At 42.7% G+C, this 19,466-nt stretch overlaps 1 protein-coding gene across 3 annotated transcripts; it reads left to right on the forward strand.

The window, feature by feature from the left end:
- Nucleotides 1-10,980: 10,980 nt before the first annotated feature.
- On the forward strand, nt 10,981-19,339 carry LOC106605430 (hemojuvelin). 3 transcript variants are annotated; one of them, XM_014201081.3, is made up of 5 exons: nt 10,981-11,259; nt 14,416-14,561; nt 14,872-15,029; nt 15,177-15,694; nt 17,783-19,339. In XM_014201081.3, the coding sequence occupies exons 3-5, from the start codon at nt 14,933-14,935 to the stop codon at nt 18,446-18,448; spliced, it is 1,281 nt and encodes a 426-aa protein (XP_014056556.2). In that variant the 5' UTR covers nt 10,981-11,259; nt 14,416-14,561; nt 14,872-14,932; the 3' UTR covers nt 18,449-19,339. The 3 variants fall into 3 exon arrangements, with proteins under 3 accessions (XP_014056556.2, XP_014056559.2, XP_014056558.2); XM_014201084.3 differs by having other exon boundaries at nt 10,981-11,249; XM_014201083.3 differs by lacking the exon at nt 10,981-11,259 and adding an exon at nt 13,919-14,057.
- The last annotated feature ends 127 nt before the right edge of the window (nt 19,340-19,466 follow it).

Consider the following 19,466-nt stretch of genomic DNA (forward strand, 5'->3'; position numbering starts at 1 on the left):
TGCTGTTCCGAGGTCATCCAGTCAGTGAAGTATGTGGTGACACTGGTGCTAACTGTATCTAACCGCTGAGTGCTGTGGTTGTCATCATACCTCCCAGGGGCAGACAGACCCCAGGGCTCAGCTGACTGAACTGCCCAATCTGTCTCCACTGTCTGCTTCTCTGCTCCACCATAATAGCCAGTCATAAAAATCCATATACATTGTACAGAACTTGCTATATTTAATATAATATATTATGTGTCACATAGCCTAATTACGTTATTCTTATGCCGGTGCAGTAACACTGTAATAACACTGTATTTTAACATGTTGTTACATTGTAACTTACTTTGTAATGGAGTTGAGCATTTTTGTTCCCACATAAGTGAAATAAAGCCTCTTCCCATTCTACTTGTGTAATAACAACCAAACGAGTTACCCTGCTGAGGACAGACTTGAACATTTATTTGGATTCCATTTAGAATGAAGTATTTGAAGCATTATTCTATTAAGCTGGAGATGTCCTGCTATTGACCCCTGACTACTTTGGCTGGATTCTAATCTGACCATTCATTCTCTTTGCTCTATCCTGACTAACTCTCACTCAGGTGTGAATAGATGCAATATGATAGGCATTTGTCATCCTAGGTCTTGTTGGCCATACAGAGTTTGTGCAATACTGCTTCCTATCCCAATATGTGGGAACTTTCAGAGTGAAGTCACAAGGACGAGGGAAGAGAATGACTTAGTGGACTTGGCAAAGGTCCTCACATGGAAGCTAGCCAGCCAGTGTCAGGTGCAGACAGTGGGTTCGTTTGGAAGCAGAGGCTTACCAACTGTATAGAATAAATTCCCTGGGTTTCTCCCATAGCAGGCCACATGTTGCGAATAGATAGAATAAATTGGGTCAATATAGCCAATGACATAGTATTACAGATATGAAGTATGTATCTCTAAATAATTGTAGTAGCAAAATGTGCTGTAGAAAGTGTTTTTGAAAATATATTTAAAATATATTTTTAAGTGAGATCAAAGTTTTGAAGTACATATCACAGTGCTCTTCCATATGTTTACGGAGAGAAAATAATGAGGAAAAACAACCTTTCTGAGCTCCTCTGTTAAAGATGGAATACCCTGGGTCCGGGAGGCCGGGACGAGTGCAATATTGGGAGGGCATTGTACAACAGTGCACCACATCCCACACCTGCCTGGCCCTGGGAGGGGTTAAGACTTAATCTGCATCCCCAAGCACCAACATTTCATGATCTGGCTGCAATCCCAACTGTTCCCTCTCTTCAGACATGTCTGAGACACACATCACCTGAGGACGAAAAAGTGTTGCATATTAGTCACTGTCTAAAAGAGAGCTTATTCTCTATTTTTCTCTCGCTCTCTCTCACACACACACACACACACACACACAACAAACATGAGCCCTAACAGTTACCAGGGCAACAGGTCTCCAAGCCACATAGGGGTAATCTGTTTAGGGCAACCAAAAAAGTAAAGGGATAAAAAAGTGTTCTATGTATTGTCAAAAGTATTATAATATATATATATATATATATATATATATATATATATAGAGAGAGAGAGAGAGAGAGAGAGATATAGTGATACACAACAGGTGCATAATTTCGTTTGGGGAAAAGGTTTGTACTTTGGAGGAGTGTGTCTAAGCCTTTATAAAAAAAGTACACTAACTAAGATAAACATATAGACCAATGAAAATGTGTTTAAAACCTTACCTCAAGTCACAAGTGAGTAATTGCATCTTCATTCATATAGTGTCGCCATTCTCTGGAACATGTTTTGATATGGCCTATGAAAATGCATCAGCAACAACTCGCCAGGCAGTTAGAAAGATGGGTTCTTATTAGTCCAGAATTCCTTATATGCTGGATCTGTTTTCTTAAATGCATTCCGAACCCATTCTGCAATTATCCAGAGCCGAAAATACAGGACTTCTTTCCTCTCCTAAACGCTCTCTGACAATAGACCTCGCGCTCCGAATAGCCACTGCTTGGTCAATGGACCCCGCCTCCACTGCTACAACAAACAAAGGCCACTATGCAATGCTCACTGAGGCATGTAGGTGCCCCTCTTAAAAGGCCAATAACTTCGGACATTCTCCGCAGTTGAGGAAACACGTCCGCCTATCTTTCCCCCTGTGTGTGTATCCCTGCAGGAATGTCTACCTCTTTGAACTTTTATTAAATCATGATTAAATATTAAACTACAATGGACTCTCCCAAATTCGGCATTCATGATATTTAGATGTCAATCAATGAAATTTCGCGCCAATGGTGCGCGCCACAAGTCACGTGAAAACCTAGCGATAAATTGAAAGGGTAACACTTTTAGTCATGTCGTTTACTGACGTTCGACTACTATCTGAAAACATGATCACACGTTTGGTCACTTTGTTGTATTTTCTATACCAGTTTCAAAGTTTCTATATACAGTATAGCCTTACAGTTGGTTTTGGGCGGTTTGGCACCTGTTCTACTCCAGCTGAGTTTAGCACCTTGGCTGTGTGAATGAATGGTGCATGATGTAGACAACTGGTTTTGTTGGGTCATCTTACAAACCACGCAGCCTGTCCTCAGAGCCATACGAAACATACTTTATGTATTTCTGGGCACCTCCAAGGCCTACAATATGATACCCACCAATGGTCTAGTTACTTTAGACAGAACTAAAAGTAGGGAGATTGGATTAGGGAGGATGGATGGGCGTAATCTGTGACCATCTAGCAATCCAAATGTTGCGTGTTTGAGTCAAATTAGGGACAACTGTAGCATTTTAGCTAACCCTTCCCCTAACCCTTATTCTAAACTTAACCAAATTCACCAACCTGCTATGTAAATGTACCTAAACTTTGTCTTTTTAGTTCTCCTAACCTTTTACGTAAATTATCCAAACATTTGTTGTTAGTTTCCCAAAACACCAACGTAAATTCTCCCTGTAAATCTCCTTTGTTGTTATGGTGCAACAAGCAACCTGAGTGATATACTACGAAGCAAACTAGATCTACTCAGGCTTTTATAAAGCTTGCCAGCTTCAGTTATCTTCACATTCCAGGTCAGGCTTCATCCGTATGAAGCGGTGGATATTGCTCGTCCGCCTGCCGCTAACTCTAGCAGGCTTGTAACTGCGTGTGCACGTCGCACATGGCTAGTCGAAGACAAACTCTTCATTGAGACAATGCTGAAATATCAATCCATTGGCGAGTCAGTGCCACATTTTCATTTGTGCTGAAATGATAATGAAAGAAAAGTTATCTTTATCTTATTACTTATCGTTAATGTCATGTTTGGTGTGCTTTGGTGTGTTTATCAATGCACAAGCACCTTTTTCCCACTACTATCGCTCCTTCTTCGATCTGTGGAACAGCTTGTTGCATTGTGGCCATATATAGACATATAATCCATAGCAGGGTTTTGGAATCTTTAACCCTGGCAATTTTACAGATAAACTCGTGGATACACTAGCAATGGCTACCAGTCTTGACTTGAATGGGAACTGCCATCTATGGATTATATGTCATTGGTTGGTTACGGTTGTCAGTTTTCTTTTTGCAAATTTCAAAATACAATTGCGTGAAAAAACGTACAGTTTGGAAAGCAAATGCTGTCATTACTAAATGTGTAATGTGAAAGGTATTTCCATTTTTTTTCCACACCCATTTTTTTGAATTGGTCCTCAACTAGTGGCTCAGACACTTATTTAGGACATATTGAGTTAGCCCTGAGTTAGCCTGCCCCAAGCAGGTTAGTTCTGAAGGATTCGTTGTCATAGAAATTTACCTGGCTAAAAGGTGAGTGACTTTCATGGTACCGGATAACCTGAGTTGAACTCAGAGTTGACCAAAGTTACAGTACCTGCTAACTCCTCAAACCTGATTCATAGTAAAGGGCTCTGGTCTCAGAGAAAGATATACAATACTATACATCATCCAAGACGTATGATAAATCATATTATCCAATTCGTATGCTATTTTATGACCTGGTAAGAGGTATCCCACTGGGCACACCATCTTATCAAAACATGGATAATTGGGTAGTATTTGGTTGAGATGTTGATCAATGAGATTACAACCTATATTCACCCACCCAAAAGTTAGCTGAATTTCCAATGTGTTATCAATATGCTTCCCTGAGGAAGGCACAGTGATGCCGAAACGTTGGTAAATACCCATTCAATTGCTGGGAGTTTATTCATGAAGTGTGCGACCTTTATTTTGATAGTTTATAGTTTATTTGCCGTTAGTCAGCACCTCCACACTAACTATTATTCTGGGTATGCGCCAGCTCATGTTTTTTAATCAATATGCTTCCAACCATCTAAAAGCACAACCTAATTCCAATGGAAAAACAATGTCTGATATTTTGTTTAGTTGTCACCCGAATGTCTACCACTTCACTTTCAACCATTTAAAAGTAGAGCATAGTTCAAATTGGAATACAATGTCAGATATTTTGTTTATTTATACAACAGTTTCATGGGTTATCACTGTGCTTAATATAATAGCAGAACCAAATTACCTGGATTGCAGTTGAGATTACATTAAAAGTACATGGTATAAGTGTTCAGGGCCGTTCAAGATTCTGCACTGATTATTACAGCAATTGTGAAGACCTGCGAAGACCTATGCATGTTATCTTGAACATACTGTACACATTTTATATGATTACATAAGAAGTATAGTTACAATAACCTCAAAATGTGGCCATGGATGTGTTACTCATTTTAAGGTTGAATGTTACATTAGTTTGTAAGATAGCCTTAACTTTAGGCTATTTACTGTATTACAAAAGTAATATTGAATTGTTTTTGGTTTAAAATGCAACCAAATATCAACATTTATATGTACAGTGCATTCGGAAAGAATTCAGACTCCTTGACTTTTTCCACATTTTGTTACATTGCAGACTTATTCTAAAATGGATTTTAAAAAATCCCTTCAATCTACACTCAATACCCCATCATGATAAAGCAAAGACAGATTTTTAGAATTTTTGCAAATGTATTACTAATAAAAAACGGAACTATTACATTTACATAAGTATTTAGACCCTTTACTCTGTACTTTGTTAAAGCACCATTGGCAGCGACAACAGCCTTCTTTTGGGTATGACGCTACAAACTTGGTACACATTTATTTGGGAAGTTTCTCCCATTCTTCTCTGCAGATCCTCTCAAGCTCTATCAGGTTGGATGGGGAGTGTTGCTGCACAGCTATTTTCAAGTCTCTCCAGACATGTTCGATTGGGTTCAAGTCCGGGCACTGGCTGGGCCACTCAAGGACATTCAGAGACTTGTCCCGAAGCCACTCCAGCATTGTCTTGGCTGTGTGCTCAGGGTCGTTGTCCTGTTGGAACCTTTGCCTTAGTCTGAGGTCCTGAGCACTCTGGAGCAGGTTTTCATCAAGGATCTCTCTGTACTTTGCTCTGTTCATCTTTCCCTCGATCCTGACTCGTCTCCCAGTCCCTGCCGCTGAAAAACATCCCCACAGCCTGATGCTGCCACCAGCATGCTTCACCGTAGAGATGGTGCCAGGTTCCCTCCAGAAGTAACGCTTGGCATTCAAGTCAAAGAGGCCCTGAGCGCTCAGGGTTTCATCAGACCAGAGAATCTTATTTCTCATGGGCTGAGAGTCTTTTAAGTTCCTTTTGGCAAACTCCAAGTGGGCTGTCATGTGCCTTTTACTGAGGAGTGGCTTCCATCTGGCCACTCTACCATAAAGGCCTGAAACATCTTTTTAAAATACATTTTAATACATTTTAGTTCCATCTGAGTCATCCCATTTTTGTACTTTTATTTTTGGTTGAGTTAGAGACGTTAATCCAACATATTCAATCCAATCCAAAAAATTGGAAAGCAGCTGCTGTCATCCCCCTCTTCAAATGAGGGGACACTCTTGACCCAAACTGCTACAGACCTATATCTATCCTACCCTGCCTTTCTAAGGTCTTTGAAAGCCAAGTCAACAAACAGATTACCGACCATTTCGAATCCCACCGCACCTTCTCCGCTATGCTCTCTGGTTTCAGAGCTGGTCATGGGTGCACCTCAGCCACGCTCAAGGTCCTAAACGATATCGTAACCGCCATCGATAAGAAACAATACTGTGCTGCCGTATTCATTGACCTGGCCAAGGATTTCGACTCTGTCAATCACCACATCCTCATCGGCAGACTCGATAGCCTTGGTTTCTCAAATGATTGCCTCGACTGGTTCACCAACTACTTCTCTGATAGAGTTCAATGTGTCAAATCGGATGGCCTGTTGTCCGGGCCTCTGGTAGTCTCTATGGGGGTGCCACAGGGTTCAATTCTTGGGCCAACTCTTTTCTCTGTATACATCAATGATGTCGCTCTTGCTGCTGGTGAGTCTCTGATCCACCTCTACGCAGACGACACCATTCTGTATACTTCTGGCCCTTCTTTGACACTGTGTTAACAACCCTCCAGACGAGCTTCAATGCCATACAACTCTCGTTCCGGGGCCTCCAACTGCTCTTAAATACAAGTAAAACTAAATGCATGCTCTTCAACCGATCGCTGCCCGCACCTGCCCGCCCGTCCAGCATCACTACTCTGGACGGTTCTGACTTAGAATATGTGGACAACTACAAATACCTAGGTGTCTGGTTAGACTGTAAGCTCTCCTTCCAGACTCACATCAAACATCTCCAATCCAAAGTTAAATCTAGAATTGGCTTCCTATTTCGCAACAAAGCATCCTTCACTCATGCTGCCAAACATACCCTCGTAAAACTGACCATCCTACCGATCCTCGACTTCGGCGATGTCATTTACAAAACAGCCTCCAATACCCTACTCATTAAACTGGATGCAGTCTATCACAGTGCCATCCATTTTGTCACCAAAGCCCCATATACTACCCACCACTGCGGCCTGTATGCTCTCGTTGGCTGGCCCTCGCTTCATACTCGTCACCAAACCCACTGGTTCCAGGTCATCTACATGACCCTGCTAGGTAAAGTCCCCCCTTATCTCAGCTCACTGGTCACCATAGCAGCACCCACCTGTAGCACGTGCTCCAGCAGGTATATCTCTCTGGTCACCCCCAAAGCCAATTCCTCCTTTGGCCGTCTCGCCTTCAGTTCTCTGCTGCCAATAACTGGAACGAACTACAAAAATCTCTGAAACTGGAAAAACTTATCTCCCTCACTAGCTTTAAGCACAAGCTGTCAGAGCAGCTCACAGATCACTGCACCTGTACATAGCCCATCTATAATTTAGCCCAAACAACTATCTCTTCCCCTACTGTATTTATTTATTTTGCTCCTTTGCAACCCATTATTTCTATTTCTACTTTGCACTTTCTTCCACTACAAATCGACCATTCCAGTGTTTTACTTGCTATATTGTACACTGCTCAAAAAAATAAAGGGAACACTAAAATAACACATCCTAGATCTGAATGAATGAAATAATCTTATTAAATACTTTTTTCTTTACATAGTTGAATGTGCTGACAACAAAATCACACAAAAATAATCAATGGAAATCCAATTTATCAACCCATGGAGGTCTGGATTTGGAGTTACGCTCAAAATTAAAGTGGAAAACCACACTACAGGCTGATCCAACTTTGATGTAATGTCCTTAAAACAAGTCAAAATGAGGCTCAGTAGTGTGTGTGGCCTCCACGTGCCTGTATGACCTCCCTACAATGCCTGGGCATGCTCCTGATGAGGTGGCGGATGGTCTCCTGAGGGATCTCCTCCCAGACCTGGACTAAAGCATCCGCCAACTCCTGGACAGTCTGTGGTGCAACGTGGCGTTGGTGGATGGAGCGAGACATGATGTCCCAGATGTGCTCAATTGGATTCAGGTCTGGGGAACGGGCGGGCCAGTCCATAGCATCAATGCCTTCCTCTTGCAGGAACTGCTGACACACTACAGCTACATGAGGTCTAGCATTGTCTTACATTAGGAGGAACCCAGGGCCAACCGCACCAGCATATGGTCTCACAAGGGGTCTGAGGATCTCATCTTGGTACCTAATGGCAGTCAGGCTACCTCTGGCGAGCACATGGAGGGCTGTGCGGCCCCCCAAAGAAATGCCACCCCACACCAAGACTGACCCACCGCCAAACCTGTCATGCTGGAGGATGTTGCAGGCAGCAGAACATTCTCCACGGCGTCTCCAGACTCTGTCACGTCTGTCACATGTGCTCAGTGTGAACCTGCTTTCATCTGTGAAGAGCACAGGGCGCCAGTGGCGAATTTGCCAATCTTGGTGTTCTCTGGCAAATGCCAAACGTCCTGCACGGTGTTGGGCTGTAAGCACAACCCCCACCTGTGGACGTCGGGCCCTCATACCACCCTCATGGAGTCTGTTTCTGACCGTTTGAGCAGACACATGCACATTTGTGGCCTGCTGGAGGTCATTTTGCAGGGCTCTGGCAGTGCTCCTCCTGCTCCTCCTTGCACAAAGGCGGAGGTAGCGGTCCTACTGCTGGGTTGTTGCCCTCCTACGGCCTCCTCCACGTCTCCTGATGTACTGGCCTGTCTCCTGGTAGCGCCTCCATGCTCTGGACACTACGCTGACAGACACAGCAAACCTTCTTGTCACAGCTCGCATTGATGTGCCATCCTGGATGAACTGCACTACCTGAGCCACTTGTGTGGGTTGTAGACTCCGTCTCATGCTACCACTAGAGTGAAAGCACCGCCAGCATTCAAAAGTGACCAAAACATCAGCCAGGAAGCATAGGAACTGAGAAGTGGTCTTTGGTCACCACCTGCAGAACCACTCCTTTATTGGGGGTGTCTTGCTAATTGCCTATAATTTCCACCTGTTGTCTATTCCATTTGCACAACTGCATGTTAAATGTATTGTCAATCAGTGTTGCTTCCTAAGTGGACAGTTTGATTTCACAGAAGTGTGATTGACTTGGAGTTACATTGTGTTGTTTAAGTGTTCCCTTTATATTTTTCAGCAGTATATTTACTTTGCCACCATGGCCTTTTTTGCCTTTACCTCCCTTATCTCACCTAATTTGCTCACATTGTATATAGACTTATTTTTCTACTGTATTATTGACTGTATGTTTGTTTTACTCCATGTGTAACTCTGTGTTGTTGTATGTGTCGAACTGCTTTGCTTTATCTTGGCCAGGTCGCAATTGTAAATGAGAACTTGTTCTCAACTTGCCTACCTGGTTAAATAAAGGTGAAATAAATAAAAATAAATATTATTTGTTAACTTGTTGAGAAGTTAATAGGCTATTTATTGTATTTCAAAAGTGTGGCACAGATTGAATTATCCAAGCAGAAGATACATCTCCATCAAATGTTGACATTTTGTTGTGTTGACAACCCAACAAAATTCAATATCACTAAATATCTTTACATCAAAGGTTGAAACCTTTGACCTATTATATTGTCTATTTTTTTGTAGAATTCTTTTAATTATAACTTCTTTCTGATAATGGATCTAAAGTTGAAGATCTGATGTTGTTTTAAAATTCAACATATTTTATACAAGGTTTGTCAATGTTGAAATTTGTTTAAATTTCACTCTAAAAACAACAGTTGATTACTTTTTTCAAATCCAATGTATTTTCTATGTATACTGAACAAAAATATAAACGTAACATGTAAAGTGTTGGTCCCATGTTTCATGAGCTGAAATAAAAGATCCCAAAAATGTTCCATTATGCACAAAAAGCTTATTTCTCTCAAATGTTGGGCACAAATGTATTTACATTGCTGTGAGTGAGCATTTTTCTCCTTTGCCAACATAATCCATCTACCTGACAGATGTGGCATATCAAGAAACTGATTAAACAGCATGATCATTACACAGGTGCAATTTGTGCTGAAGACAATAAAAGGCCACTCTAAATTGTGCAGTTTTGTCACACAACACAATGCCACAGATTTCTCAAGTTTTGAGGGAATGTGCAATTGGCATGATGACTGCAACAACCTGATCAACTCTATGCAATGAAGATGTGTTGCTGCATGAGCTAAAAGCTGGTCACACCAGATACTGATCGTTTTTTTTAATATACACTCCTACCTTTTGTTTGAGGTATCTGTGACCAACAGATGCATATCTGTATTCCCAGTAGTGGGAAATCCCTAGATTTGGGCCTTATTTCAATTGACTGATTTCCTTATATGAACTATAACTTAGTAAAATCTTTGAAATTGTTGCATGTTCCATTCACTAGCGGTTCTGGGAGGGTGGGGGGTGGGGGGGGCAGTGCCCCTGTGACAACAATTTTGGACCCCCTTGTGGCCCCCCTAAATGTGGAGTATGAAATAATTTTTACATAACTCATTTGTTCTATCATTCTTTTTTTACATCCATTATTAGACAGTGGCAACGATGATGATTATGAACATGGTCTTTTGCCTGCTAATGCTTGCAATGCAGTGAAGAAAACGATATGACAACAATAACGTCTAATGTAACTGGCCCCTCTAACAGTACAACTGGCCTCAGCTTGGCCCCCCCAGTTGAAATGGTCTAGAACCGCCACTGGTTCCATTCATATTTTTGTTCAGTATAGATTCCACGTCACAATACCTTGACAAATTACCTTTAAACATCGTCAACCAGTTTTTGCCCTGTGGAATGATAGGCTACTATCCGTCCTATTATTCGTATGAATAACGTAGCATAATATATCATACTAAATGGAGTGTCAAAGATTTATGCACAGAATAATACGAATTGCCCCGAGACCAGCCAGTGCAATATTGACAAAAGTCTACACTTTTTTTTTACTCAACTGGCTACGATATCTGTCAAAACTGCTTGAACCGACGTTCTTGGGGATTTATGATAGCCTGCGAACCAAGAGGGCAATAAATATAGAATGGCCTACTATAAAAATAAGAAAACACACTAGCAACAACAGGTTGCAAATAGAACAGGTTGCCAGAGCCACTGTGATAGTTTGAAATAGCCCCCCGGTGCCTAGGAGAGTGTGCGCCCAAGTGGACAGTTGTTACGCGAGCAGCAGGTGTTCGACGCGAGTGATTTATACCACTCGTGGAGAAACACTGTCAAATATCTCACTCATCTGAGAGCCGACAACGAGGGAGGAAGAAATAGCGGTTAGCAATGAAACCAGTTTGAGACTGGACATCAGTGTCGGCAGCTCACTTGGACAGTGTGGGAGTTTGGTGTCAGTGCAGGCAAAACCTACTTCGCATTTTTCCTATTGGAACGAGTGAGGTGGGGACATTTACGCAGTCTCATACGGAGCTTCAGCAGAGGTGTGATTGGGTGAGGATATGAATAGTGCTTGGCCTGGTTCATTCTTAAATTAATCATGTGGTACACAATTCAGAAATGTGGCCTATTATTTACCTGCCCACTTGGCACAGACGTCAATTCAACGTCTATTCCACGTTGGTTAAACCTAATTTAATTAAAATTACGTGGCAACAATGTTGATTTAGTCAGTGTGCCCAGTAGATACTACTATTTAATTGTGAGCTATGAGGAATGTATGGATTGGGTCAAGTAACTGTAAAGATTTTATTTGGTTAGAACATATTTTTTCTAACATTGTAGAATAGAACAATTCACTCTGTCCCCTAATGGAACTTGTTGCTTTAAATACTTTCTCCATGGCCTAATATTAGAACAAACTCCCTGTCATTGTGAGTAAATCAAGAAATAGAGCAGAATGGCATGTACTGTAGACTGACACTTAGGTGACATTGGAGGATGTGGAATTTAAGGTTACATCAGCAGTTATACAACAACAATAGAATGATACCCATATATTAGCCATTCATTAATGTAATAGTACCCCCTGAATAGTCCTGAAGTACAGCTATTAATAATTGTTTTAATCAATCCTATGCTTTCACGAATAATTAATATTGATAGATATAGATAGAATATACAATAGATTTGTACAATAGATAGATTATCAATAAAATAGATCATACAATTAGTAAATCAGTCTAAAGTTATTTGAATGTTTTGATAGCGTCCATCAAAATACACTGATCTAAATGCTGTTAAGACATGTGACAGTGGGAAGGAAAACTTCAGGTGGAAGGAAACCTTGAGAGGAGAGAGAGAGAACTGCACCATTTCAAATACAAAGATGCTATGATGTGCATTGACCTTTCCCATGCAGACACAAACAGATTGGATTCACATTAAAGTCTCATTCATCAATAAATCAAGTGAGGTTGAGCCAAACAACCAACAGCTTGCTCTGTTTTTGTGGTCTTTATGTGCAATACCAGTTGGGGTTTGATCTAATGAATTAGTGAAAACCACTGGTCTTTAAGTGAGCTGGAGTTGACATGTAGAACCACATGGATATGTCACTCCAGGCCAAGCTGTGAGCAAAAACATCCCTAAGTTGCACATGTGACCAACCCACCTCTATGGTGACGTTGTGTATGTGTGTTTTTGGTTTTACTATCCATGTGAGGACCAGAGGTCCTCATAACGATAGTAGCCTAAACAAAGAAAATTCAAACAAGTGGGGACATTTCGCTATTCCCCACAAGGAAAAAGGCTATTTTAGGTTTAGGGTTAAAATTAGAGTTAGAATGAGGTTTTAGGGTTAGGAGTTAGGATTAGGTTTAGTTTTAGGGGTTTGGGGTTAAGATTAGGTTTAGGGTTAAGGCTAGGGTTAGAGTTAGGTTAAGGGTTAGGGCTAGGTTTGAACCCCACAAGAATAGTAAAACAAACGTGTGTGTGTGAAGGGGAGATAGGGTTTTGTGGTTAAACAAGGGTACGGGTGCAGTGTTGCCCTAAAGGTAGTACCGTATTGGTGTTTAATTCACAAGCGACTGTCTGTGTGTGTATGCACAGTAATTATTTGCTGTTCATGGATGGAACAAACAGGACCCTGTCAGTGTTGTTGGACTGTGCACAGAGGGAGGTCACCGGGATTTTCAAAGCAGTGCAACAACAAAAAAAGAAGGGGGGCGGGGGCATACACCCCCACTCCAAAAGTGCAGCTGCATCAGAATCCATTGGCCCACATTCCAGACCTCAACCACTACACTAGTGAACACAATGCCAACTGGACAACAAAAGGAGACCAATCTAGGGCATTGAAAAACGTTGAAAACACAAGTGAAGAGACTGGGTTTGGGGCAGTGCTATACACTGCTGCTGTTAGTTGGAATACAGTTAAATAAGATTCATTTGATAATGTAAGTTGAAGATATGTCTCATTGAAGACTGATTGTGACAGCTAGTAGCCATAGCCACTCCCTCCCTAAGTATTGGTACTGCCGTTGGGCACACCTGCTTTACCCTTCCCTCCTCTGCCTTGTAGCCCTGACTATTTCAGACCAGGGGAACACATGAAGGAAAAGGGCTGGGTGGAGAGAGAGAGAGTCTGGTATATTTAGCATGCTCTATTTCTGCCCCTGCTGCTCTCGTAACCCCCCCTTCATACCCCCTCTCCCTGGCGCACTGCACAGGTCTCCCAAACTGTAATAAAGGTCAGACTTTAGTGTTGGTTCGAGAGAGAGAGAGAGAGAGAGGAGAGAGAGAGAGAGAGAGAGAGAGAGAGAGAGAGAGAGAGAGAGAGAGAGAGAGAGAGAGAGAGAGAGAGAGAGAGAGAGAGAGAGAGAGAGGACCACACACAAACGCACTGCATACATGGTTCAATCTAGCCCATGCCATGTCGCTTTCAAAGGCACACTTCCAATGGCACCAATGCTTTAGGAATGCCTTGTACTGCCAAAGGTTTTACTATGTAATGCACATAAGCTCTGTGAAGTTCTTACCGGAATGTAGACCTACACCTTTCCTTAAACTAAGATCTTTCCACACACAAATACAATAATGCCATCCTTTTGGTTACTAAATTGGACTTGACAAAGATACGCTTTTTTGTTTTAGCCACTTTCTTTGGCCCTTGTTTGTTCTTCTCCACTGGCAAACAGAAAAGGGAGAAGAGTCCAAATTGCAAAATGCCCAATTGACCAAGTGACCAACATTGTTGTAGCATAGCTTTGACGGGTAAATGCTTGCTTTATACCAAGAACTGAAATATAACATACAATTGGGTTTTGATGCTTAGTGCTGTGGCACACATGGTAAGCCATAGATTTTCTTTGTTTTACTATATTTTGTCTCAAGCCTAGCTTCACAACACTAACAGATAATTGTTTGCTATGCCAATGGTTACCACAGATGTTAGGTTACTTGGGCAGTTTATCTACTGTATGGAAACCTAAGCTCTGTAATGTAAATACTGCTGTTTATAGGACTGTTATTATGGCTATTATTATGGCAGCTTCGAACATGATCTGATCTGACCAGTGGTCAGGTGGATAAGACTGCCCTCATAAACTAAGACTGTTGATCAAATTATTGGTCCTATTCCTAAATGTGACCAAATGGTGGCCGCTGGTGTTGCTTTTCTCTGATTTTTGAATGTTTATTTGTCAACAGTTTTCTCTCCATTGCCCTCATCTTGTCCATGCCCAAGCACAACGGCGTTGACTTCGGTCTGAGTGCTGTTGATGGGTTCCAAGAGTGTGGGAGATCGTTTTCCACCAACACACAGTCTTAAAAAGTAGTTAGCATCTGTTCAAAAGGTATGAACTACATCTACTTAATTACTTACAATTATATCTTTCTGTATTATTTTTCACATGTTTCTCTGACTGTAAATATTGTGTTTTGCTTTCAAACTAGGTATGATAAATACATAGATCTTGTGATCCGCTTGTTATATGATAAAATAGTACAATATGCATTTGATAATGTATTCAAAAGAAATTGCACTCTATCTTGACAAATGGTCTACTGGAGTTGAGCCTAGATTGTGCCTGTGGTAGTGGTGTGGGGTTTCCCCCTACAGGCCACAGTGTGTAATGTCTCTCTCTATCTGTGTCCGGCCTGCAGCTGTAGCCCCTGTACTGAGCCTGAGCCTGGTCTGCAGCCCTCGGCCTGAGGCTGGAAGGGGATGGGGACACTGGCCCTCTGCAGCCACTACTCACAGCTGTCATGGAAACGCAGCATCATAGTGGCATTGCTACTGTTTCACCTGTGCTGCCTGCAAGGTACTTTCTATGATCAAACTTCCCAATAATGTCAAGCAACTGTGGTATTTCTGTTACATGCTCAATGGAAAGACATATTTTTGCTCCTACTATTTTTAAGTTGTGATATATGAACTGGAGCTTCCACCTCTCTCCCTCCTCCCTCAGTATGGGCATCCTGTCGCATCCTGAGGTGCAACTCCGACTTTGTAGCTGTCACCCTGGACCTTGGGGGCAGCGGAGGGGGCGGAGGAGGAGGCAGCAGAGAGGGGGGAAATGCGGGCTACTGCAGTGCCCTCCGCTCCTACGCCATGTGTACCCGCCGCATGGCCCGTGCCTGCCGGGGCGACCTGGCCTACCATTCGGCCGTGCAGGGCATCGAGGACCTCCTCATCCAGCACAGCTGCCCCAGGACAGGCCCCACCGCTCAGCCCCGGCCCCTGCCACAGGCCCCCATCTCTGGGGACGCCTGCATCTACGAGAAGGGCTACCTCCAGCGTGAGGGCCGGACCCCTGACTATCTCCACTGTGGGGTGTTCGGGGATCCCCATGTTCGCACCTTCCGTGATGAGTTCCAGACGTGCGCTGTACAAGGGGCCTGGCCACTGATAGATAATGAGTATCTATACGTTCAGGCAACTAGCGCCCCCATGAGAGGAGGGGCATATGCCACGGCTCTCACCACGGTAGGCCTCATTTCTAAAATGATATACAGTAAATTCTAATTTATTAAAGATATATATTTTTTAATATTTAACTTACGTTCCGTTCTTAAAGGCCCAGTGCAGTCAAAAATGCTATTTTCCACACTGAGGTTTGGATAACACTGTAAAATTGTGGAAATTATGATAATGCCCTTTTAGTGTAAGAGCTGTTTGAAAAGGCCACCTGAAATTTCTGCCTGTTTCAGTGGGATGGAGTTTTGGCCTACCCGGTGACATCACCAGGCAGTAAATTAGTTAATACAGCAATAAGAAAGAGAGTTCCAAACCTCTCTGCCAATAATAGCTAGTTTTCAGTTTTTCCCTCCCCACTCTTGCTTGAGAAATAGCTTTTTTGCCAAGAAACTACAATTCTTTGGGGGACAACTTTTATTGAATATAATCACAGTAAGTACTTAATTATTACCCAGAAATTATTTATTATTGAGATAAAAATGACTGCATTGGACCTTAAAATATAACTATGTACAATGCATGACAGGTCTTTATACAGTCTGTGGCCAAAAGTTTTGAGAATGACACAAATATTAATTTTCACAAAGTCTGATGCCTCAGTTTGTATGATGGCAATTTGCATATACTCCAGAATGTTAGGAAGAGTGATCAGATGAATTGCAAAGTCCCCTTTTGCCATGCAAATGAACTGAATCCCCCAAAAACATTTCCACTGCATTTCAGCCCTGCCACAAAAGGACCAGCTGACATCATGTCAGTGATTCTCTCGTTAACACAGGTGTGAGTGTTGACGAGGACAAGGCTGGAGATCACTCTGTCGTGCTGATTGAGTTTGAATAACAGACTGGAAGCTTCAAAAGGAGGGTGGTGTTTGGAATCATTGTTCTTCCTCTGTCAATCATGGTTGCCTGCATGGAAACACGTGCTATCATCATTGCTTTGCACAAAAAGGGCTTCACAGGCAAGGATATTGCTACCAGTAAGATTGCACCTAAATCAACCATTTATCGGATCATCAAGAACTTCAAGGAGAGCGGTTCAATTGTTGTGAAGAAGGGTTCAGGGCGCCCAAGAAAGTCCAGCAAGCGCCAGGACCGTCTCCTAAAGTTGATTCAGCTGCGGGATCGGGCCACCACTAGTACAGAGCTTGCTCAGGAATGGCAGCAGGCAGGTGTGAGTGCATCTGCAAAAGCCACTTCTCTCCGGGAAAAACATCAGGGACAGACTGATATTCTGCAAAAGGTACAGGGATTGGACTGCTGAGGACTGGGGTAAAGTCATTTTCTCTGATTGTTTGGGGCATCCGGAAAAAAGCTTGTCCAGAGAAGACAAGGTGAGCGCTACCATCAGTCTTGTGTCATGCCAACAGTAAAGCATCCTGAGACCATTCATGTGTGGGGTTGCTTCTCAGCCAAGGGAGTGGGCTCACTCACAATTCTGCCTAAGAACACAGCCATGAATAAAGAATGGTACCAACACATCCTCAGAGAGCAACGTCTCCCAACCATCCAGGAACAGTTTGGTGACGAACAATGCCTTTTCAAGTATGATGGAGCACCTTGCCATAAGGCAAAAGTGATAGCTAAGTGGCTCGGGGAACAAAACATTGATATTTTGGGTCCATGGCCACGAAACTCCCCAGACTTTAATCCCATTGAGAACTTGTGGTCAATCCTCAAGAGGTGGGTGGACGAACAAAAACCCACAAATTCTGACAGACTCCAAGCATTGATTATGCAAGAATGGGCTGCCATCAGTCAGGATGTGGCCCAGAAGTTAATTGACAGCATGCCAGGGCGGATTGCAGAGGTCTTGAAAAAGAAGGGTCAACACTGCAAATATTGACTCTTTGCATCAACTTCATGTAATTGTCAATAAAAGCCTTTGACACTTATGAAATGCTTGTAATTATACTTCAGTATTCCATAGTAACATCTGACCAAAATATCTAAAGACACTGAAGCAGCAAACTTTGTGGAAATTAATATTTGTGTCATTCTCAATACTTCTGGCCATGACTGTACATAAATAAAGTTGCATACGTACGTCTAGCTCATTGGAAGGATGTGTGTAACAACAGGGGTGTCTCTCCATCAGATTACCATCATCTTTAAGAACTGGCGCCAGTGTATCGAGCAGCAGATCTACCAGGCGGAGCTGGACAACGTTCCCGCAGCTTTCGTGGACGGCTCAGTGACCAGCGGGGAGAGGCAGGGCCAGCACAGCCTGAGCGTCCATTCTGATCTGCCTGGGCGCCAGGCTGAGATCCGTGCCGCCCACATCGGCACCACCCTGGTGGTGCGTCAGAGTGGGCGGTCCCTGGGACTGTCAGTACGCTCGCCACGCGCCATTGCTGAAGCATTCACCCCCGAGCAGGACCTGCAGCTGTGTGTGTATGGCTGCCCACCTTCACAGCGCCTAGAGACGCTACCCAGCCCCTCTTCTTCCTCTTCCTTCTCTTCTTCCTCTTCCTCCAGCCAGCCCTCTGCTGCAGCCCATGCCCACTGTGCAGCCCTCCTCCCTGCCAGGGACATCTACTACCAGGCCTGCCTGTTTGACCTTCTAGCCACAGGGGACCTCAACTCCAGCACGGCGGCCTTGGCGGCACTGGAAGACGCCCGGGGAATGATCTCAGACCCCAATAAGGTGCATCTGCTACTGGTGGGCAAGGCCGATAGGAGTAGTCCATGTCTGCCTCTGATCCTGGCTGTGGCCGTCCTATCAGAGCGTCTGGTGGCTCTTTGGACGGGGAAGTATTTATGAACTAGTGACTGGTAGGAGCTGTGGGCATAGCATTAGCCACACTGACTCTGACCGAGCAGATGCTCTTTCTTCATACTTGATGGCCTTGTTTCATAAACAACAGGCATAACCTTTGACTGGTTGGAACCCTGTGGCATTGTGACTGGTTACAGAGGTCAATGTTTCCGTCATTCGTTTTCTTCCAGCAGGAGAAGCCAATGTTGATAGGAATAAATACAGGTGAATGCTCTCAGTGAGGATAGAAGTGAACTCTTGAAGCCTGACACTAGTTGTGTTGATTCTAATCCCTTAACTATGCTGAGCCAAATGTATTAAGACAAGATGTATAATCCATCTCAGCACAGAGGATGGCATGCTGCGGCCTGTTGCATAATTCCACAAATCCAGACAGTAAATGGCATCTTCAACACTTTTTTTGTATCACTTTCTGTTATTTTCCGTTTATATTATCATGGAGGGAATTTAGTGGTTTGTTTATAGTAAATATAACACTACAGTGGTTTCATCCTTTGTAAAGAAACTAATTTATCACTAATTTATTACGTCATCTTTGAGTGTCTACATTTGGTATGCAGTGAGTTGTAATAAGATCTCGATTCATTTCATAAGGGACTGTTTTTGATTGTACGTTTGGTTCATATGTCAGTATTTGTAAGACAATGTTTACAATGTATTGTTCATCCTGTTCATATTTTTACCTAGTTGCCAAAGTAAAAAATATATCTTCACCAAAGTTACTCATACCATCTTTCTAAAACAATAGAGATCATGCAAGGAGTAAATGACAATAATATATTGTTTTCCAAATTATGGAAAATATTTCAAATTGCCTTCTATGTAATAATGTGATCTCTGACAAGGATAAAACATATTTATACCTACAGATTCTAATATATTTCCCTTTGTGAGTTTTATTACATTTTCTAGTTTTTTTCCAAGACCCGAAAATGGTCTGTATAATGTCCTGAGTGTGTATTTTTTATGAACAACCCTAACTGGGGTTTTGTGAACTTTGAAA

The sequence above is a fragment of the Salmo salar genome, chromosome 05 (assembly GCF_965601325.2).
Source record: "Salmo salar chromosome 05, fSalSal1, whole genome shotgun sequence".
NCBI classification, from domain to species: domain Eukaryota; kingdom Metazoa; phylum Chordata; class Actinopteri; order Salmoniformes; family Salmonidae; genus Salmo; species Salmo salar.